The 23,922-nt window shown below is 43.6% G+C and overlaps 1 protein-coding gene across 1 annotated transcript in view; it reads left to right on the top strand.

The window, feature by feature from the left end:
* The first annotated feature begins 624 nt into the window (after nucleotides 1-624).
* The window catches only part of HCRTR2 (hypocretin receptor 2), a 96,525-nt gene continuing 73,227 nt past the window's right edge, over nucleotides 625-23,922 (top strand). The window contains exon 1 of the mRNA XM_075594830.1: nucleotides 625-1,372. Coding sequence (XP_075450945.1) covers nucleotides 1,150-1,372 — 223 coding nt within the window. The 5' untranslated portion in view covers nucleotides 625-1,149. The remainder of the gene's footprint in view (nucleotides 1,373-23,922) is intronic.

Here is a 23,922-nt window from a genome sequence, read left to right as displayed (position 1 = left end):
TACCACTAAATGCAGTTTTTCAAGGAATCTCTCTGGAAGGAATCTATTATGCCTTATATTGACTTCTCTTGAACTATTGTGCCTCCAAACTTAATACTTTCACTTCTATATTCTCACTGAGAGCTGTCACCCTATGATTTCTGGGGAAATGCACTTCAGTAGTTAACTCTTATGAAGCAGTAATGTACCTCCCCCTCACTTCTTTTCACTGTTGTGTAAATTCATAAATGATTTCTCTTGTTTGCATGTAGGTGAGACTGTAGTTTTATGAAAACGTGTTGGAAATAATTTTTTTTTTTTTTTTTTTAATTAAATATGAATTACTGACATTGCTATATGAAAAATGCTTGCTCCTTTCCTGCCAGCTACAATTGCACAGTCAGTCACATCATCACATCCTCTGAACAAAAGTGTAATTTTAGCTTTTATCTTTCATTCTAATATTGTTTTGCATTGAAAACTAAATTGCAGTAGAATGCGAAAGTTTACCTACTTGCACTCCTTTTTGGCAAAATCTGTACAGCAATATATATATTTGAACTCGGTAAGAGATGACTCAAACAGGTATAAGAATTCATACTGAATGTCGAACTCCCCCACACGATTATCGTTCAGTGAAGGCACAGGAGTACTGTGGACAGCTAGCAGATGTAGAGTTTCAGGGATCAGAGAGTCTGTTATATTGATCAGATTACATTATCGGAATACTTGCCGGAAGCAGAGGAAAAGGTTCTGCACTATTAAATGGAATCCATAGTTCAAGCTTTATAACACCAAAAAATCGGGAGCTTTTGGTCAAAACAATCTACACATAACGGAGCAGGTACATATTCCACCCTGAGCATATGCATCCTGATTCCTGAGCATGTGCAGCTCTAAGTGAGATTGTACCTCCTTTTAGCTAAGTCCTGGAAATGCCCTCTATCTATTCCATCTGTTTCCTGCTCTGAATAGCTCTGCCGTCTTAACTACTATATTATATATTGGAGTGTATTGTGATGGTGAACAGCAAAACTATTTTATGAAACCTAACCGACTCAACAACCTACACCGGATTTATAAATTCATATGATCAGGAAATCATTTGTACTTCATTCATTTTATCAGTAGAAGAGAAAAGCATAGAAACATTTAACTGGACACCAAGCTATGCAACATTCGGGTACAAAACTTGATGATCTACTCTGTAGGAATTGGTCTTTACAAGAGCTAAATGCAACCAAGGCGCCCCTATTGAACCAATCCTCTGATTATGATGAGGAATTCCTTCGCTACCTCTGGAGGGAATATTTACACCCTAAAGAATATGAATGGGTGCTTATCGCTGGGTATATCATAGTGTTCATTACAGCACTCATTGGAAACATCTTAGGTAAGTAGTATCCGATAAGCATTGTTAGACTTTCCATTTAATGTATACTTTATCATTAAAAAACGAAAAGCACGTTACCCAGCACTAGTTTCTGGTACTCTTTGCAAAAGGTGTTTCAGTGACAAAAATATTTTCCATGTAATTTAAAAGTCGGACTCGGTTTAATTTCCTTAATTTGTGTAACTTGGGTATGCATCCTAATTGCTAAATAAAATCACACCTTGTTATTTAATTACTATGCATAAAATGCAATCTATTATTTTGTACGTTTTGTACTCAATCCGGAAAAGTATATCGACACTGCAGCAGAAAGAGAGAAGTGTTATGTGCTGTTGGAGGGCGCTGTCCACACAATAATTGTGCTGAAAGGCATCAGCCGTTTGATATGGAAACGGGAAATAGAAAATGCTTAATTGTTTCCTCGCTATACTGTGTAAGTTGATTGTTATTAATGTCTCATATTATCTCTGCACCATCGAACTCTCGACTGATGTTTCCAAAGGGTAGAGTTCAAAATCGTCGTTCTCAGTACTACCTGTTGTAAACTGCAGTAACTGTTCGTTTTCTTATTTTATTGCACCATAGTGACTCAATCTTATCAACTTTGTGTTCATTACTGTGTTTGTTCTAGCATTGATAGTAACTTAAGAATCAATATTACCTATTACTGTACCTATGTAAGCTTAAATGAAACGTTTTTGTTTTCGTTTTTAATCTTGTATACTACATTATGTACTGTATATGTCCAAAATATATAAGATAACACCTGTCCATGGAAACGTTATACTTAATACTTAGTTTGGAACAGTAAATATGGTGAAAAAAAAGTTACTATTAGCAATAGCCGGTGTCCTTGACTGACCATCAGTTTTTGTCTTAATGGTGTGGATTAATGATGGCAGGACCTATTACTAAGACAACACATTTCTTAGGTTTGTGTCAATACGCCAAGCAATTGCTGTGTGTAGAATTGTAAAGTGTCAGGGAACAACCTTCCACAAGCTCAGGTAATCGATCGATATTGAGTATTAATACATTCATTTTTGAATGTTGAAATAAGCTTTCAGTACTTTTCTGGCAGTGAAAGTGGCAAGACACTGCACTTCACTTCAAAGCTGCAAGTTAAAGGCATTCAGTTTATAGATCTTGTGAAAGACTGACAACAATTACAATTGTGTTATGAAAATGTGGGTGTTTACAATATAAAGTAATATATGCTATGTTTATGTTTGTTGACCATGTACATCTGTAATAAGTACATTTCTCACTACAAATTGAACCACATTTTTTAAACACATTCACAGCATTAATATTCAATCACCATTTATTGTATTGTATGTCTTTATTTATATAGTGCCATTAATGTACAGAGCGCTTCACAGTAGTAATACATGTGGTAATCAAATAAATAATAGAGCATGGGAATAAGTGCTTTAGACATAAAAGTAACATTAAGGAAGAGGAATCCCTGCCCCGAGAAGCTTACATCTAATTGGTAGGTAGGGAGAACGTATAGAGACAGTAGGAGGGAGTTCTGGTAAGTGCGTCTGCAGGGGGGTGCATCTGCAGGGGGATTCCAACTACTTATTGCATTGCTACCTAATGTTTTTTTAACAAAATAATGTAAATAAAAAGATTATTTTTCTACATCTGTTCAGATGATAATCAGTTGTACTTCGTCTATTGTTATATTTCTAATATGCAATGATAAATGATGTATTAAACATTTTACAGTAAGTGAATTCAGTTTCTAATCCCAATATATAACTAATATATAATACAACTATAAAAAAATTAAACTAATTTGAAAATTGTAACAAATAAATATGATAGAAAATAACCCTTTAGGTCAGCGGAGCACAAACATTTGAAGCTTTGCCCCCCCGCCTTGCCTCCCCCAGTCTCGCACCCTGTATCATACCTGCCAGCTGCGTCAAATGATGCTCCGGGGTCACATGACGTCATTTGACGCCGGTGACATCACGTCACATGACCCGTGTCGAAAATTTGATGTCGCGTTGCCATGGAGACGCGCTGGAATCTGGTAAGTGTTACTGTTGCAGAAGCCTTACGTGATCCCCGGTATTTAATTTAAATGCCTTGGGGAGGAGCGCGGGACCTCTGCAACTTCCTGGGCTCCCCCCAGATAAATCTCCCACCCTCCCTGGGGGGCATGCCCCCCAGTTTGCACACCTCTGCTTTAGGTCATAAACATGCTTTAGATCGTTTACAAATAAACATACAAATAAATTGTCCCAGGCGCTGTGAATAAAGTCCAATGAACCCCAATACCGTGAACCAATTGGGCAGTCTTTGATAAGGCTTCCTATGCCAGATAGATGATCCTGATAGTTGGTGGACAGGCAGGGGTGTTGTCTGATCTGGTGTTATGATGTCTCTGAAATCATAGAGAAAACAGGCAACAGGGCACGCACATGGCGTGGTAAGGCTTTTCTCAATCACCCCCCTGTCTAGAACCCTGAAATCCTACTTACAGGATGAGGGATCTCGAGTACAGTTGAGAGAATCTGTGCCTCATGTCTCCGTCCCTCACAGCGTCTCACGGATCCACGTGGTCTAGTCTGCAGGGGTCCCCTCACTCGGCGGTGATGGTAACAGGGATGGTGTACTCCAGCACTCCAGCAATGTTCCATTGGCTGCTTTTATTTTGATCACTTTAGGGCTATTCACCTTAATTTGTTACCACTTCCTATTCACATTTTTGTAGATTAGCGCTTTTTAGAGGGTTTATAATTGTTTGTTTGTTAGATCGTTTACAAAGTATGATATTTATTTTTGCATTATATAAAGTACATATCTCTCTCATGTATGTACAGTTTAAATGGATATTTAATCTATTATGTTGTATTATTTGAAATTACACATTCTTAATATTGCAGAAAGTACTGTACACATGACTCTAGAGTCACCAAAGTTCGGTAAACCAAAGATGCATTGTTACTAACAAAAAGTGCATTGTTTAGCAAGCTCATCAAGCTGATTCCACTAAAAAAAAAAAAAAAACATTTTAATACATATGTTAAAAATATAGTAACTGAGCACCAAAAAGAGTAAATATTGCAAGTTTACTAATTTTGATGCTAGTTATTATGTTCTGATACCTGGCGTTATAGAGATACTACAAAAATGTACATTTATTGTATACCCAAGGCTGTCGATCGGCCTATAATGGATATGTGAATAATCACAGAAAAAAAGGGGACACATTGAATGAGGACAAACCTGCATGTTTGGCCAACACAATAAATAATCAATGATAACAGGATTTCTCCGTTACCAAGGGATATGTTTTTCACCATCCATGAACAGGTAAAAATTATAAAATTAATGGGATGTACGCATGACAGATTTTGATGTTCTAATACTTTGGTTCCCATGTGGACAAGGACTGGGGGGGTGTAATCGGGTGCTATTATACAGTTATGTAAAGTTACAGTGGAGTATCCACAATTGATAGTGATTAATAATATATGTGATTAAATCATGTAACTAAGTCATGTGCTAGTGAACACAGTGTTTCAAAGGTGAAAGTAATAAATAAAAGTGAACAATTAATAATAATACAAATCGTGATATATACAAAAAACCACCAAGTGCAAATAATATATTAATTGAAAAGCAGCTCAAACAAAACCCTTTATAGACTTTTCTTGAGTCTATATCTTCCTTGTACAGTAGTTTTCCAAAGTAAGGGAGCCCTATATTGAACCGTGTGTGTAAGACCATACATCCTATTATACGTGGCTAAGTTAACACAAACAGAAAATTATGTAAGTCCTTAAGAAAACTGATGTAACTTCATTTGAATTTCAAGGTTGCTAAGCATTTTTGGTTAGCTAAACACAATATGAGTCAGCTAAAGTTCCAGATTATTGATTCTGTGGGTCCTCTGAGGAAGAGTTGGTAATAGGGAGGAATGTTTGCTGCAGAAGGAGAGTAGGTGAATGTTTACATTGAATACAGTAAAACCTAAAAGGGATTAATTAGTCACTGGATGTTTATCACTTACTTGTCTCCTTCTCAGACAATCATCTTGTTCCTCTTTTATTATCCAGATGGACTTTTTCTTTGGATTTTGGGTATGTAATTAGGAAATATCTTTAAGGTTTTATTTTGGCCTATCTATTGTGTTACAGGATTATCCTTCAGTCAGTTATTTGTAAACTTTATTAATGTTTTGGATAGATTATTGTACCTAGAGTTTAAATGTATTTAGTTTGGTTTAGTGATTAACATTGTTTTTTTTTTTTATGTATTTACAGTTTACTCCTGGATCCATTGTGTGTTACTCCACTGTCCCGGGACTTGCACCTATAAATGGGATTATAGCCTATTGTTAAATGTTGTTACACTGCACTATGGCTACATTTTGAGCAGGCTGTTTTCCTTTGTGGGTTGCGTTCCATAGTGCTCTAGTTAGGTTACTTCTAGTTTTCATTCACGGGCATTCTGTTCTGTTCTAGTGAGGTAATTTCCGGTTGAGGGTAGACCATACTGATAGTTCCGGTTTGGTGGTGTTTACTATGTTCTATGCTCCACAGTTTGTTTTTCACCTGCACCACCTCCGGTTTAAAATTTTATGCACAAAAAGATTATATATATATTTTTTAATTTATTTGTAAAAATGTTTTACCTGGAAGTAATACATTGAGAGTTACCTCTCGTTTTCAAGTATGTCCTGGGCAAAGAGTTGTAAAAATACATAGTTACAGTAAAAGAACAGGGTTAAATATTCAATTCACAGACATTTCATGGACAGATAGAGTTGTAAAATTGGGTACAGAGGATAAAGGGATTATGAAAAAAGTTATTTGTGTCCTATTGACTCATTAACATTCCAGTGAGTGGGGTTGACGTTCCACAAAGTACAAGCAAATGTTAACCCTTAGCACGCTGGCCCTGTGCAGAGGGGAGCAGCTCTTGGGGTGCCCAATCAGACTGTCCACCTTTGGGGCAACGCAGATGTACACCAGATGTGTATCTCATGTCTTTAAATATATTTATACTATAATCTGTATTTAGATGGTGTTCTTATACATTTTACCACTTAATCTTTATACTCTTATCATTGTATTTTCTATGATACTGTGTATTATTTCCATCTCCTGTTTGTGATTTTTGGTGCCAACATTTTGCTATATACGTGTGCTTTTGATAGTGTTTGTACCTGATGAAACGTCCACATTGCACCTGAAATGTTGCACTCTTCACAGTCTATTAATAAATTGAAGTTGCTGAAAAAATACTGTTGTAAGTAGAGCTCTACTTTGTACTCTTCTTGAGGAATCCTGTTTTCCATGTTAATTTATATCTTACTATATATTTTTGAAAGCATTGTATGTTTCTCTGTTTGTACTGTGTTCCCTGTCCCTAGCGGCAATCTCATTGGTCCCTTGGCCCGCCCGCCTCTGCACACCTCTCATTGGCCTCACACACTCACCGCCCACCCCCGCACACCTCTCATTGGCCTCACACACTCACACCACTGCTTCAGGCCCCCTTGCAGCTCACCTTCCCCCCTCCTGGTGCCCATCACTCTCCCCCGTCACCCGGACCGCAGCTCACCTTCCCCCCTCCCGGTGCCCGTCACTCTCCCCTGTCACCCGGACCGCAGCTCACCTTCCCCCCTCCCGGTGCCCGTCACTCTCCCCCGTCACCCGGACCGCAGCTCACCTTCCCCCCTCCCGGTGCCCGTCACTCTGCCCTGTCACCCGGACCGCAGCTCACCTTCCCCCCCTCCCGGTGGCCGTCACTCTCCCCCGTCACCCGGACCGCAGCTCACCTTCCCCCTCCCGGTGCCCGTCACTCTCCCCCGTCACCCGGACCGCAGCTCACCTTCCCCCCTCCCGGTGGCTGTCACTACAGGCCCCGCACCTTCCCCCCTCTCAGTGGCCGTCACCACACACCACACCACACCGCCCGCCCAGGTAAGTCACACCACTGCGTGTCCCGCCTCAACTGATGGCCCCAGTAACTCACCCATTTCAGCCTCGCGCTACAGGCCCACACAGGCCAGGCCCCAGGCCCACACATGCACGCACTTCCTGCCGCCGCCTGCACGTGCCTCAGTCCGACACATCGGGGGACAAAGCGATCGCAGGGGGGGGCACGTCACGGGGAATGGGGGAGCGCGTCACGGGGAACCGCATCACGGGGAACGGGGGAGCGCGTCACTGGGGAGCCAGTCACGGGGAACGGGGGAGCGAAAAGCAAGCCCCGGGCCATCGGGGAACCAAGAAGGGAGAGCGGCCAGCCGCCGAGACATCAGGGGAATGGACGCCCGGACGGGGGGGGGAGAGGGCAGGCAGATACATAAATTATGACAATACATATGCCCCCTGCTCTACACCCCCCCACTCCCCTTTCCCTCCCCCCTCTCCCCTTTCCCCCCCCCTCTCCCCTTTCCCCCCCCACTCCCCTTTCCCCCCCCACTCCCCTTTCCCCCCCCCCACTCCCCTTTCCCCCCCCCCACTCCCCTTTCCCCCCCCCACTCCCCTTTCCCCCCCCCACTCCCCTTTCCCCCCCCCCCACTCCCCTTTCCCCCCCCACTCCCCTTTCCCCCCCCACTCCCCTTCCCCCCCCCACTCCCCTTTCCCCCCCCCCACTCCCCTTTCCCCCCCCCACTCCCCTTTCCCCCCCCCCCACTCCCCTTTCCCCCCCCACTCCCCTTTCCCCCCCCCCCACTCCCCTTTCCCCCCCCCCCCACTCCCCTTTCCCCCCCCCCCCACTCCCCTTTCCCCCCCCCCCCCACTCCCCTTTCCCCCCCACTCCCCTTCCCCCCCCCCACTCCCCTTTCCCCCCCCCACTCCCCTTTCCCCCCCCACTCCCCTTTCCCCCCGCTACTCCCCTTTCCCCCGCCACTCCCCTTTCCCCCCCACTCCCCTTTCCCCCCCACTCCCCTTTCCCCCCCCCCCACTCCCCTTTCCCCCCCCCCACTCCCCTTTCCCCCCCCCACTCCCCTTTCCCCCCCCCCCACTCCCCTTTCCCCCCCCCCACTCCCCTTTCCCCCCCCCCCACTCCCCTTTCCCCCCCCCCCCACTCCCCTTTCCCCCCCCACTCCCCTTTCCCCCCCCCACTCCCCTTTCCCCCCCCACTCCCCTTTCCCCCCGCTACTCCCCTTTCCCCCCGCCACTCCCCTTCCCCCCCCCCCACTCCCCTTTCCCCCCCCCACTCCCCTTTCCCCCCCCCACTCCCCTTTCCCCCCCACTCCCCTTTCCCCCCCCACTCCCCTTTCCCCCCCACTCCCCTTTCCCCCCCCCACTCCCCTTTCCCCCCCCCATTCCCCTTTCCCCCCCCACTCCCCTTTCCCCCCCCCACTCCCCTTTCCCCCCCCCACTCCCCTTCCCCCCCCACTCCCCTTTCCCCCCCCACTCCCCTTTCCCCCCCACTCCCCTTTCCCCCCCCACTCCCCTTTCCCCCCCCACTCCCCTTTCCTCCCCTTTTTGCCCCCCCACTCCCCCTTCCCTCCCCGCTCCCCCCGATCCCCTTTCCCCCCCCACTCCCCTTTCCCCCCCGCTCCCCCTTCCCCCCCTCCTCTCCCCCCCTCCACTCCCCCTTTCCCCCCCTCCGCTCCCCCTTTCCCCCCTCCACTCCCCCTTCCCCCCCTTCCGCTCCCCCTTTCCCCCCCCCACCGCTCCCCCTTTCCCCCCCCTCCGCTCCCCCTTTCCCCCCCTCCGCTCCCACTTTACCCCCCCACTCCGCTCCCCGTTTCCCCCCCCCCACTCCGCCCCCCCTTTCCCCCCCCACTCCCCTTTCCCCCCCCACTCCCCTTTCCCCCCCACTCCCCTTTCCCCCCCCCCACTCCCCTTTCCCCCCCCCATTCCCCTTTCCCCCCCCCACTCCCCTTTCCCCCCCCCACTCCCCTTCCCCCCCCACTCCCCTTTCCCCCCCCACTCCCCTTTCCCCCCCACTCCCCTTTCCCCCCCCACTCCCCTTTCCCCCCCCCCACTCCCCTTTCCTCCCCTTTTTGCCCCCCCACTCCCCCTTCCCTCCCCGCTCCCCCCGATCCCCTTTCCCCCCCCACTCCCCTTTCCCCCCCGCTCCCCCTTCCCCCCCTCCTCTCCCCCCCTCCACTCCCCCTTTCCCCCCCTCCGCTCCCCCTTTCCCCCCTCCACTCCCCCTTCCCCCCCTTCCGCTCCCCCTTTCCCCCCCCCACCGCTCCCCTTTCCCCCCCCTCCGCTCCCCCTTTCCCCCCCTCCGCTCCCACTTTACCCCCCCACTCCGCTCCCCGTTTCCCCCCCCCACTCCGCCCCCCCTTTCCCCCCCCCACTCCCCTTTCCCCCCCCCACTCCCCTTTCCCCCCCCCCACTCCCCTCCCCCCCCCACTCCCCTTCCCCCCCCCTCCCCTTTCCCCCCGCCACTCCCCTTTCCCCCTGCCACTCCCCTTTCCCCCGCCACTTCCCTTTCCCCCGCCACTTCCCTTTCCCCTGCCACTTCCCTTTCCCCCCCACTCCCTCTCCCCCCCCCCACTCCCCTTTCCCCCCCACTCCCTTTCCCCCCCCCCACTCCCCTTTCCCCCCCACTCCCCTTTACTCCCCTTTTCGCCCCCCCCACTCCCCCTTCCCTCCCCCTTCCCTCCCTGCTCCCCCCGATCCCCCTTCCCCCCCACTCCCCTTCCCCCCCGCTCCCCCTTCCCCCCCTCCGCTCCCCCTTTCCCCCCCCCTCCGCTCCCCCTTTCCCCCCCTCCGCTCCCCCTTCCCCCCCCCTCCGCTCCCCCTTTCCCCCCCCTCCGCTCCCCCTTTCCCCCCCCTCCGCTCCCCCTTTCCCCCCCCTCCGCTCCCCCTTCCCCCCCCCTCCGCTCACCCTTTCCCCCCCCCTCCGCTCCCCCTTTCCCCCCCCCTCCGCTCCCCCTTTCCCCCCCCCTCCGCTCCCCCTTTCCCCCCCCTCCGCTCCCCCTTTCCCCCCCCCTCCGCTCCCCCTTTCCCCCCCCCTCCGCTCCCCCTTTCCCCCCCCTCCGCTCCCCTTTCCCCCCCTCCGCTCCCCCTTTCCCCCCCCTCCGCTCCCCCTTTCCTCCCCCCTCCGCTCCCCCTTCCCCCCCTCCGCTCCCCCTTCACCCCCCTTCACCCCCCTTCCGCTCCCCCTTTCCCCCCCCCTCCGCCCCTCCGCTCCCCCTTCCCCCCCCCTCCGCTCCCCATTCCCCCCCCTCCGCTCCCCCTTTTCCCCCCCCTCCGCTCCCCCTTTTCCCCCCCTCCGCTCCCCCTTTTCCCCCCCCTCCGCTACCCCTTTCCCCCCCCCTCCGCTCCCCCTTTCCCCCCCCCTCCGCTCCCCCTCCCCCCCCTCTGCTCCCCCTTCCCCCCCCTCTGCTCCCCCTTCCCCCCCCTCCGCTATTACGCATTTACATCCCGGGCAACACCAGGTCTCTCAGCTAGTATGTAAATAATCATCATACAGATGTAGCCTGAAGCCCAAATCCCTTCCCCTGGTAATGCTATGGATGATCTACAGTATTACTTCCGATTTGGTCCATCTACAGTGATGATTCCTTCATAGGGGGAGCCATGGCTGGGATCCCACAGTTTCTATTCCTGCAGGAAACAAATATGTCAGGCTACATCGGTAGGCAAAATAATCTATACAAACCGGTAATAGGGATGAAAATGTATCACATTTAATAAGATAACATCTTCGTATCCCAGTGGCCAACTAGTTATTGAAATCCATGACTAGCCAAACACTAAGGACTAATACAGGGTTAATATATTCCTTACAATAACCTGCCTACCGAAGAGGCTAGTAATGCGTTTATCTCCAGATCAATAACAGAGTGCTAAAGCTTAGCTAAACACATTGGCTCTTATTCACATGATAGGGAGTAAAGGCATAATAAATCTTAGTACCTTTTAATGATTCTGACACAAAATAGCAATGCTGCACTAAACACTAAGTCAAGCAAGGGGTTAATCACGACCACCCACCCCCCCCCCCCGTGCCAATCTAACTACCCCCCCTGGAGCACCAACTCCAAACACCCCCTCAACACACCTAACCCTCTATATAATTGGTTAACTACCCTAATAGCCCAAGGTGGTTAATAAGGCAACTCAATGTACCCAAACAACAAGTCAATTATTAACAATATACAAACAATTGAACCTATATGAAATACATGAAAATATACACATATTTATTGATACATATGCATGGGTTATCCACTGCAAAGCCTTTGTAGCCACATTTACACTAAAGGAGATTAATGAAATAAATATGGTACCCCATCCACGTAGATTGTCACAATTCTTTTCGGGGTCTCTGCCCCCTGGAACTAATCCAAATATTGATACCCAACCATTAAAAACAGTAATATTTGCTATGATGATTATCTTTGGATTTATTGCTCTGCAGCCCTGTCACCTTGGGCTTATAGGGTGGAATGGGATGTTTGGCCGTGACCAAACCACGACTGGCACTCCCCCACCACCATCTTGCCACTGATAAAACTCCTCGCAAGGCACCTTGCCACGTCTTCACATTTCTACGTGGACATCGTATCATAACTATCCTACCACCATTACGCCATTTATAAAAGCGCCCACTAAGGAGGACACACTCGCCAGAACCGGAAGAAAATGTTTTAATAAATTATTAATAGTTTTGAATAAATTAATCCTTACATTTTCTTGTGACGAAAGAGTAGCAGAGGAGACAAGGGGGTATCAAGAAACTTGTCGCCATAAAATGTAAAGATTAATTTAGTAAAACATTTGTTTCCGGCGCTGGCGGGTGCTTTGAGTTTCCTACTTAAAAGGCACATTCCCTAATTACATTGTGGTGTCGGCTGGACATTTAAAGATGGCCATGCAGAAATTTTGCAGGACAAATGTGTAGAAGCAGTATGGTGTGCTGCAGAAATGTGAAGCGGTGACGTGTTCCAGTGGCTAGTTTTATTAGCAGCGACATGGTGGCAGCAGAGCTCCTCAGCAGTTTAGTCTCGGCCAAACATCCTAGACTGCTTATAGAGTAGTTATGCAATCGTATAGAGGGGGTTAGGTGCATTGGGGGTTGCTGGTGGTAGTGGTCCCAGGGAGGATGGTTATGCCCCAGGGGAAGAGGGTGATAGGGGTGACACTTACTTGCATTAATGGGTAGTAAGGCATTGCCATGCAATGCAATGCCTTACTAGCCTCTTCGATACTGTAGGCAAGGGAATAGGTATTGTAATATGTGGAAGATATTAACCCCTTTGGTATCTGTGCTATGCATTGGTACCCTCAGGCATTAAAAGGTTGCATGTTCTGCCCAAGAGTTAATAATTCCTCCCATTACATAACCCTAAGTCAGAAATATATAATAGTCCCCTCCCCATTGTATTACTTGCAGTAATAAACTCTTATTTATCAGTGGAGTTAAGTATTGCATAGCTATTGCAATCTTGGTATCACCTGGTAAGAACACGAGTTTGTTTTTTTCCTCCATTTGCGAAATTAACTCATTGGCTCCTGACTAAAGTGAGAATTTGTTCCGAAGTAATTTGTGTAGTTTGGATTTGAAAAAAAACCTTTAAGGGACGTAAGTAGTGACTACCACTACAGCAATACATTTATGATAGCTTAGAGCCATCTAGTGGTGCCTTAAATAGCAGACAGCTAAAATGGTTATTTTTACTTTACAATATTAGATTTCTACCCTAAATTCTAACTATAATGTAATCAAAACTTTTGTAGGAATATATTAGAAGGCATATGTATTTTCAAATAACACATTTTTTATTAAAAAAATATTATAAAAAATTGCATTGAAATGATTAAACAGAAGACATCCAAAGATGGAAAGAAAATGAGCGAAAGAAAGAGAGAAAATGAAGAATGGTGATACATAAGTAACTTAAATCTTTCTGTCCAATTTAGTTACACTGGCGACACACTTTATTCGAGCTTGGCTAGTCCCACGAATTCGGGTATACCCGGGTGTATTGAGGTTTGTGACTGTTTTCTGCCCGAGTGCATTGAGGTATTTTCCAAGCAGGGATTGAAGCATTTTATTCCCGCTGGCTGCAATAATGCACAGTATATATATATATACTGCATTACAATTCATGAATTTATGCCATCTGGTAGACACGCGAAGCATTGCAGCCTATTAAATCCTAATCATTATCATTTAACAGATCAGCCGCCCATCAGCCAGGCATGAACCCAGGCTGGGAAGGCAAATGCAACGGGGCTTGTCAGAGGTGAGGAGTGGCGCATTCCAGGTATCTGCCAGGTACATACCGGGTATTTGCTCGAATAAAGTGTGTCGGTGCAGTACATTAGTAAATAATATGTTACTGCATGGTGAGAGCTGGACTAAAAGCTGATATATTAAAGTAATTTTAGTTGGTGAATATGCATAACGTTTGAATATACAAGGAAACATAAAGGTCAGACGTTTAGATGGTTGAAAAGAGTACATGAATGAATCCGACGTTTGCATTTGTTATAAAGATTATAACTTTTATGAAACCCTTGTTTTTGTCCCATGAACCTTTTTTAACTTTTGTTATTATGATGTCAGTAACAGTTGTTTATCATTTTTACCTTTAAAACATAAACCCCCAACAAAATGCATTGACTTTTACAAGCTTGAGTTTGAACTGGATTTAATATTTATGTGAAGATGCTTCTCTCAGATGGGGAATATTTAAAACCCATTCATTAAAATGATGATGATCTGTTCTCCAGCATTGGAAAGTGGTCTCACAGCATATTGAATATGAAATGCTCTGTACTTTCAAGTTTTCAAGCCATGTCTATTACATAATATCGAATGTCATGCTCAGATTTTATTTACCTTACTGTAGATTATATGTATGGCATTACATTCAATATATGAACACACTATCCCAGCAAGCTCCAACCCCAGAACCCACCACAATATATATATATATATATATATATATATATATATATATATATATATATATATATATATATATATATATATATATACATATACATATACATATACATATACATATACATATACACATATATATATATATATATACATATACATATATATATATGTATATCAAAAGGAGTGCAACTGAGCGTGGCCAAATGTATACAACAAAAGACAAAAATACTCAATGTAACATCCAAAGTGACAAAATAAATACTTAAATACTTCAATGTTAGTATTCTCATGAGTAAGGGTCATTTAGTTACAGTAAACCCTTTGGCCAAAGCATTATAAGTGATGCTCTGTTGTTCCCCAGATGTCTGGTTTGTATGCATCTGTGCAAGCCAGACGTGTGGGGAACATCGAATCACCACCGCTCTTGCCATTAGCACTTAAAACGGAACTCCTTAAGCCTAAGGCTGGGGCCATGGTACCGCAGACCATGAGGAGGAGTCCGCACACTGGGCGATCACACTGCCTTAAGGCAGTGTTCGCGTACATGTGGAGTGCGGACGGGAGGGGTTGCGCGTTCAAACTGATTTCTTGCGAGGCCGGTCAAGTGAGCAGTTTGCCCAATGAGGGTGAACCAGCTCCGTGATGCCCCTAGTAATGCCCCCCACAGCCCTTCCCCCATGGCCAGGGAAAGCACCCGCTTCATCACAGCCTCCACACGCCTTCGCGCGGGCGAAGGCACCATGGCCCGGGCCTCAGAATCAGCACTATGTTTCCGATGTTCTGGATGGGACTTTGTTAGATTTTTTTTGATCTTATTAAGGGAAGTACAACATGTTACACATGTAGGAATGGACCAGAAGACAGGGTTGATTCTTTGTTGGAGTTGATGAGGACTCCTTGTCTCCCTGCACCCTATCTATATTGGCCTGAATGGGCGTGATTATTAACTCAGGTAGTGCTGTTTGCCTGGTGTGTTATACATTAGTGATTTGTGTTGTAACCAACATTTTTGTTCACATCCCTTTCCCTTTCTTCTATACCCCTATAACGTGAACAAAAAGACAACTTAAATACAAATCAATAGTTTGAATACAAGATAATTATAATGATTCTCTGTACATCAAGCAGAACATTTTACTGAAAAATTCTTGTAATTCATTATACTGTAATTTTATCAAAAACACACGTATTTCAGGCACAATCTGCACTCACCAGATCAACCGTCAGGTATCCTTTCTCTGGATAATCATCAAGTGGTGTAAGGAGGAGAAAAACAGTGACCTGCTGTTCCATGTAACTTTGAAGAAAATCAATGCACTGTATGCCCTCCACACTCAGAAACAACTTGCCAACACAAGCATAATATCAAAATCTTTTAGTGACTAATAGCAGACATAGCAGACATACAGCGACACATTATTTCATGGGTAACCCTTGGTCATTTGATATTACACAAGTGAACACAGACCCTTTTTAAATACCCCTATCACACATACTGTGTAGAGCCCTATTTTCAAAACTAATTTTCAAACCCAAACTAGACAGCTGATCTGCATCTGAAGCTGATCAGTTTATCAATGGAAACATACAGATGCAGCGGCCATTATTTTAAGGATTCAAGGCGGTACGGTTTGAAGAAATCCCACATCATGACCGAGGTACACCGCGTGATTCCTTAAAATAACGGCCGCTGCATCTGTAGCCCTACAGTAGATTGTATTATGTTATGTTTACATTTTAGCAGCATAGTTGGTTATCTATTCTTCAGAGGATGAATAACAGTAGCAATTTCTTTATGCAGTATCACAATCACTTTCACTATACTGTACTCAATGAGAATAATACTATATGGTAGCAATTCTTACTACAATGTTGCAAGCTAATGACAGAGAAAATGAATCAATGAAATCGTATCCCTACTGCCTACTCTGTTAATCTTCTAGTTCAACAGCATAGTATATCATGTGTTCTTAAAGTGACAGTAATAAACAACAATTTATTTATGCAGTACCAGTGAGATAAACCTTATGTACTCAACACATTCTTAATAGAACACAATATTCTCTTATGTACTCTAATTCTAACATATCTGCACTTTATAGTTTCTAGACTATATAGTTTCTAGTATATCATGATAGAATGCATAAAATGTACTTATATCGATACTGTATAACAATATACATAAATATAAGTCACGAGCAGGGACAGTTATGAACACCACATGCCAGTGTAACAATAATCTACAAATCTGAACATCAAACAAATTCACTTAAAAAGAGAACATTTAGGAAGAAATGGAGAGTTACATTGTGAGAGACCAGTTAATCCCCATCTTTCAGATTACATGCCTACAGGATTTGGCTATACAGAGTACAGGATATCCTAAAAATCTCCCACATATGACAGCCCAGGCTTAATCTTAAATTCTAAAGTGTTCAAATAATAAAATATATATATTGTAATATTAATAATAATAATAAATATATACACACACAGTGCTTGAAAGCTGTGTGAACAGCAGAGCATGTGCATATATGGGTTCCATGTAAATGGATTTCAGGCAAAAGGTGACATTGTATGCTCATTTGCATGTCATTTCCCAGAATCCCTTGCTGCAGTGGAAACACTGCTTGGTGATAATGGTTGAAAGGCAGGCTTGCAGACCTGTCTAAGACATGTGGATGTGCTCACAAGTGATACTCTTTATTGGATATATATTTTATATATTGTGACAAAATACACTTTTTGACTGAAGGGTTCTTGTCTGGGATCCTTAAAACTCACTGGGGCTTATGCAGAGAGGATCGAAATGGAAATTGCGCCATCTTCTGGCCAAAAAACTCGCCAGAAAACCTTTTACTCCCGAGAAAATGGCGCGATTTTTAAAATCCGCCAGAACAGTTTTCTGAAGTGTAAAAGTCACCAAACACGTGGCGAGAACCTGGAACTCGCCATGCTAATATAGCGTGCAATTCCAGAAGGACCGAAGCGCTGGAACGCGCCATTCTGCCCTATAATATGGCGTGTTTCAGGTCGCCAGAAAAACTTGGCAATTTGACTACCATCTGCTAAAAGAAGGTAAAGGCGCTTTCTGCATACGGCCATAATTTATGCCAAATCTGTGGCTATTTTATTGCCGTTTTCCCAGTAAATCACGATCCTCTCTGCATAAGCCCCACTGTCTTTTTAGGGTAAAGCATAGTCACAGGACCATCCAGCCCTGGTTTAAGTGCTTTATTTTCGTTGTTACTCCAGCAGACAAAATCAAGACAAACAAAAGAATCAAAAATTGAAAAGTAATCCTTGCTCTTTCTGAGCATTAACTAGACAGCAATTCTCTAGCTATCTTTGGATGGCTTCCCCACTAACCAAATAATAAAACACAGATATCAGAAACAAAACCTGTTGCAGGTCAGTGCCTGTCTTTAGCATCCAACTCTCTTAGCTGGAATAAGGGAGAGGGAAGAATTGATCCAGCCTGCCCTTACTTTCTTACACTCTGTTAATTAAGGTCAGGTGATCTGCACCTGGCTGTGCTTGCAGAACCTCCCCTGGCTCTTTAACCCTTAGTAGGGCAACCATGGACATCAAGGAGAGTACCCTAGAAAGCCCATCAGTATTTCCCTGTTTCAGATCTGCCCTGTGTTCCACAGTGAAATTAAAGGGCTGGAGACTAATGAACCACCTGGTCACCCTTCAGTTTTTCTCTTTATTCTGGGATATCCAAGTAAGAGGAGCATGGTCTGTAATTGGCCTGAATTTTCTTCCTAACAGGTAATAACAAAGAGCCTCTAAAGTCTACTTTATTGACAGACATTCATTTTCTACTATGGAGTAGTTCTTTTCTTGTGGGTTTAACTTTCTGCTCAAAAAGTTAATGGGGTGTTCCTCACCCTGGGGTTCTAGGGAAAGGACAGCCCCTAAGCCCACATCAGAAGCATCTGTCTGTTCTACGAACTCTCTAGAAAAGTCTGGGGTTACCAAGACAGGTTGGGCACAGAGAGCTTCTTTCAATGATTTACAAGCCTGATCTGCTTCTGGAGACCACTTCACTGTAATTGGGTATCTTGCTTTTGTGAGATCTCTTAAAGGGGCAGCAACTGTGGCAAAATTTGGGATAAACCTTCTATAGTAACCCGTCAGACCTACAAATGCTCTTACCTGTTTCTTGGTAAGTGGCTGGGGCCAGTTTTGTATAGCTTCTACCTTCGCTACCTGTGGTTTAACCAATCCTCTTCCAATTGAATATCCTAAATTCTTTGCCTCCTCCAGGCCAATGGTACACTTGGGAGGATTAGCAGTTAAACCAACGGCGCGAATGGAATTAAGTACTGCTTGAACCTTTCAGAGATGGGACTTCCAGTCTTCACTGTGGATAACAACATCAATCAGTTATGCCACTACATATCTAGTATGGTGTTATAGAATGTGGCAGGGGCAGGGGGTAACACTGTATACTGAAACAGGCCTTTGGGTGTTGAGAAAGCGTTTTTCTCTCTTGCCTGTTCAGTGAGATGGACCTGCCAATAACCTTTCATTAGGTCTAGAGTTGTCAGGTAACGTGCTGGGAAACTTTTATATTAACTCATCAATACACATAGGGGGCAGGGGGAAGGGAGGGAGGACAACCCCTGCTCAGCTATGTGTCATATGGGAGTAAATAAATAGGGTAAAAGTGCTGGGCTCAGAATTGTGCTAATTATGAATCAAAAGAGAAAGAACTCAGCTAAGATAGCACTCGGTAACCTAGGTGTGTGAAATGATATGAATTACAATTAATATTTAATGATTCAAATCTTAAAATAAAGTATACTCATAAAGGACAAACAGACCAGATATAAAAGACCAAACTCAACCAATGAAGGAGGTGTCCACTCGAAGAAATAAAGGCATGTTACAATAATCCACTCCTTAGATAATATATTGCCAGTCCGTATACGTAATCTTGATATAAATTTCGACAGGACCCTATATTAGGGTGGTATCAAAAGGTACATATGAAATCACGTGAATAGTTAAATCTATTAGGATCCTAAGAAATATAGATGTAACTGTATGTATATAATAGCCGTCTGCTGGATATTCCCGGTGTAGTTAATAGTACATGAATGCTGCAGCTAGCTTAACTCGTAATGTGAATGCTGGAGTTAATGATCAAGCGTATCTCCTCCCTGTGCTCAAGTCACACCTCGTTATGTCAATGAGGAGCAAATAGGATGGGCTAACTAGTAACTGTAGAGGGAGATACAATATACAAGCCCGGATGGGTAAATATGTATATCAGAAATGTAAGCTAGAATAGATATATCTATGTCAGTGTTACCTACTAGTAATCATACAGATGTATAAGGATAAACCACTTGACATAGGAAGGTAGGTAATTAGATTTCCAGATAATGGTTGAAATATTAAAGGTGGTCTTAATAAAGGACTAAATAGGCAATTGTACCTCTAGGTAGGAATTGTCATTAAAATAGACATAAATAGGAAACATAAACAAAAGTCTTCAGTTTCTGAGATAAAGCACCCACTCTTTGTCTTAATGTGGTATAGTTTAACCACAAGTATAGGCACTATCCCCAGTCACACAGTTGTTGGCATTGTATGTATTTTTACACAGTATGCTCCGTTATCATAATCCTGGATTCAATCAAATAAATCCCCAGTGTAATAATAGATGTTAGGGATTTGTATATAAGAAGGTGATGTTGCAACTGCTGTCATCAAAGTCGCAACCGTAATGTTAACTTTTCCGGATAGTGGCAGACTTAGAGTGCTGCCAATTCGCAGCCGTGATGTTAAATTGCCCAGGAGATACCAGACAAGAGATGCTGCCTAAATAAAGCAGCCTCCTTATATTGTGTGTATGTATGCGTGGTGTTCGCAACCACTGTCCACAGAGATGCAACCAATATTTATCACACTATACTCTGTGGAGTGCCTAGGAATACAGCCTCCTCTGCAGTATAGTGTATGAGTTGCTAGGACTGTCCATATCTATGCGTGGTGTGCTCAACCACTGGCCTCAATATTTTAGCCGTTAGACCAATTACAAATACAATATTGCACTTGACAAATGGGTTACCCCCGAAACATTGTGTTGTATCACTGTAAGTCTGCTATTAAAGCCACAAAAAGATACTACACTTCTGTTGGCAAGTAGTCTGTGAGTTCTGAGGGAATTCATTGAATTTCATCAAAGCTACTATATTCTATATATATTTCTTATTTTGCTCATAAGGATTGTCTTCCCATATTTATGAAGCAGTACTACTCAATAAGATAGTTTCTAGCACATCTTAATAAATATGCCCCCAATTGCCTATTCAAGTGAATGGGCTGTAAGGTATCTTCCAAAGTAACATCACTTAGTAAATAAGGCCCATTCACTTGAATGGTCTGTAAGGTGTCTTTCAGCATAGAAGGTGTCTTATGCAGTAACACTGCTAAGTAAATATGACCCTTAATGACCTGTTCTCTTGGATGGACTATCAGGTATCTTCAATCACAGAAGGTATGGAATAACACTGATGAATAAATATGTCTCATCTTGCCTTATTCATTATTCTGTGAAGCGGCTTCTTAAGAGGCAGGGAAAAATCTGAATGGGTCCCATTCACTTGACATTTGCAGAGTTTATATGATTCAGTCTTTGGTTCCTGTTAGTATTGCGACACTTATCCCATTGTTACATTTGTTTTGACAGCTGTGGAATCACAGAAACTGCAGATGTAGCTGGCATTATTGCACCGGCTGATGTGCATTAGTGGGTGCAATAGCACATTAGCCCACCCCTTTTTTGCACGCAGCTAATGCAGACACAATAGTGTCTGCTCCCCCTGGCACATTCTGTGTGTCCCACTTCAACACACAAGCGGGAGCATTAATTCCTCTTACATCTGTAATGACATATTTTACTAAATGATTTCCCTCTAGCACACTTGTGGTATTTTGGGTAATATCTTTACATTCACCTTTATCTTTTACATATAGAAGAATGTTTTGGAATCATCACATCAATCACAATGGTCACAACTTTCTGTACATCTTCTTTGGACTTAATAGGCTTTTAGTGCATTTGTATTGTAGAGGCTAGTGAAGAGGAGAACTGTCACGTGCTCCAGAGTGCGCTCACACAAATGTAGTAGAGTAGAGGTAAGATCGGGGAGAGAGAGTAATGGAGGTCCGTTAGGAAGCTATATGTTGTCTTGGAGGGTATGTGGAAGTACTAACCTCCTATTGAAGACCCGCTGAGGATAGCAAGAATCCCTTGACTCGAGGATTCAGGTGAAATGCTGTTAGGGAACTACATGGGATGATGGAGGTAGGTAAAAGTACTCTTACCTCCTATTGCAGACCCCCTTTGGTAGCTTGAGTCCCGCTTGCTGTGATAATCAGAAACCGCTCACATGGCACGCCACTTACATATGGGTCACATTAGATGGGGCTTCATTATGTACCATCATTGCACATCAACACAGTCTCACAGCCATTCGTCACTATTTAGAACACACATCCACACTATCACAAACACACAACTTTTTTGCTTGATAGTATTCACTACCTTCTCATACACAATTATTTTCAGTTTGACGGGCAGTGGGACTGTGATGGGCACATGTTTTGCCCCATCCTACGGCATGTTTTTCCCCATCCTTCCACATGTTTGGAGATAACAATCCCTTTCGACACAATGTAGTGTTTTATAAACACTATATTGATGACCTGCTCATTATTTGCAATGGTTCTATTCAAGATTTGCTTCTCGTTTTTGACTATTTAGGAGATAATACACTGAATTTACATTTCAATCACACTTATCACCGACATCACATCCAGTTTTTGAACTTGTATCTTTTTGTAGATCTAGATAAGACCATTCAGAGCGATATTTATCGCAAAGAAAACTCTCGAAACTCTTTGCTACATGCAAAGAGTTGTTACAATACTGTAGATTCCTTTTTAAAGGAATTCCCAGAGGACAATTCCTATGTTAAGTCATAATTGTTCCTTATTGGATGATTATAAAAGCAGATCAAGGGGCCTGAGGACTTGCTTTTTACAAAGAGGTTAATGATGACCAAGATTTGTCTGAGGCTTATTTACATGGACTGTCACTAGACAGGGCTGATCTTATTTCAATAGACAATTTTGATACAGATATCAATTTTCCATCTCACAAGACTACACATCATCCACCCTACTTCATTACACAGTAAGGCAATCAGGCTGCAGCAATATCTGCCATTGTTAGAAAACATTGGCATGTTATTTCTTTTGATCCCACAATATACAAAATTGTATCCTTGGATCCTAAGTTAGTATTTACCAAATCCCAAACACTGGGCAACATGATCTCTCCAAGCATGTTTCAAACTCAGAAATCCAATAGGAATATCTTATATCCGATTTATGTTGGTACAATCGTTGTTTAACTTTTCTTGAAGTTTGTCACACGTACATCCTGCCACATATCAGTGCATACTGTAAAGTAACCATGAGCTGTTACATGTGAAAAAGTCCTGGAAATGAATCAATTTGCCACTTCTAGGGTGGCCAAAGGACTTCCCTCTCATGATACCATTACAATGGCAACAGTGGAGACAGGGAAATGTATCTTTTTTTGTTAGTAAGACTAGTTTGTTTAATAGGGATCCTTAGGTCTGCATTTATTAAATTGTCCACTATAGTTCTTGACTGTTTATATGAAAACAGTGGGTAATCTCTAAACAAATGGCTGATAGTTGTATCTTTCCTTTGTGTCTGCCGATGTGCTTTTACTATTCATTTTATATGATTTGACATACTAAAAAAGTAAGTTGATATAAACTGAATTTTTGGCAACCCAGTTTTGTCTTTTTTCTTTTTTTAGAAAGAGTTATTTCCTAGGTAATTTAGCCACCTCAACTTTACATTTATGCAATGAGACTGCATCAGCCTCTATTTACCAATTATTCTATCTGCATTTTTATCATACATTATATCATTTTACTACTCAATATTCCTCATGCCCTAAAGAGCTGGCTAAAGGGTAAACCTCTGTGTGCTCCATGGATGAAAACGTTGTGCATCTAATAGGTTATTCCTATCTGTATCTTTACTAAATAAGTAATAGTAGGATGCTTAGTATTGACCAGTCATATCCTCCAATTGGGGGACCTCCAAACAAAAAAGAATGTCATCAATGTAGTACCCCCAAAGGAGAATGTGTGCGTTAATATCCTTATTTTGTAGGAATAAACAATTCTCAATCATGTTCATAAAGATATTTGCATATGAAGGGGCCATATGGGCACCTATATTTGTACCTTGTACTTGCAGATAGATTGCTTACCAAATCTGAAATAGATATTGGTTAGAACAATCTGTAAAAGTTCTATCAAAAAGTTACACTTATCTTCAGAAACCATACGTGTCAAATGTAAATAATAACAATAATAATAATGATTTATTTTGCAAGATCCAATTAAATAATTAAAATGTAGAGAATAAAAACGTAATGTTACACCAGATGGCATTACTGATGCATAAAAAGTATAGAAAATGACTTCAAAACATGCAAAAATTGAAATCAGAATCCATCACCCACCCCTCCTCTTTATTATGTTTTCTTTAACCTCCCCCTACACATTCTATATTTGATTAGTAACACGATGAGTTTAACGAACCACGTAGACAATATTAACTTCAGTTTT

This window comes from Ascaphus truei, chromosome 4, assembly GCF_040206685.1.
Source record: "Ascaphus truei isolate aAscTru1 chromosome 4, aAscTru1.hap1, whole genome shotgun sequence".
Taxonomy (NCBI): domain Eukaryota; kingdom Metazoa; phylum Chordata; class Amphibia; order Anura; family Ascaphidae; genus Ascaphus; species Ascaphus truei.
Note: the sequence above shows the minus strand (reverse complement) of the source record. Positions and strands in the feature narration are given on the sequence as shown.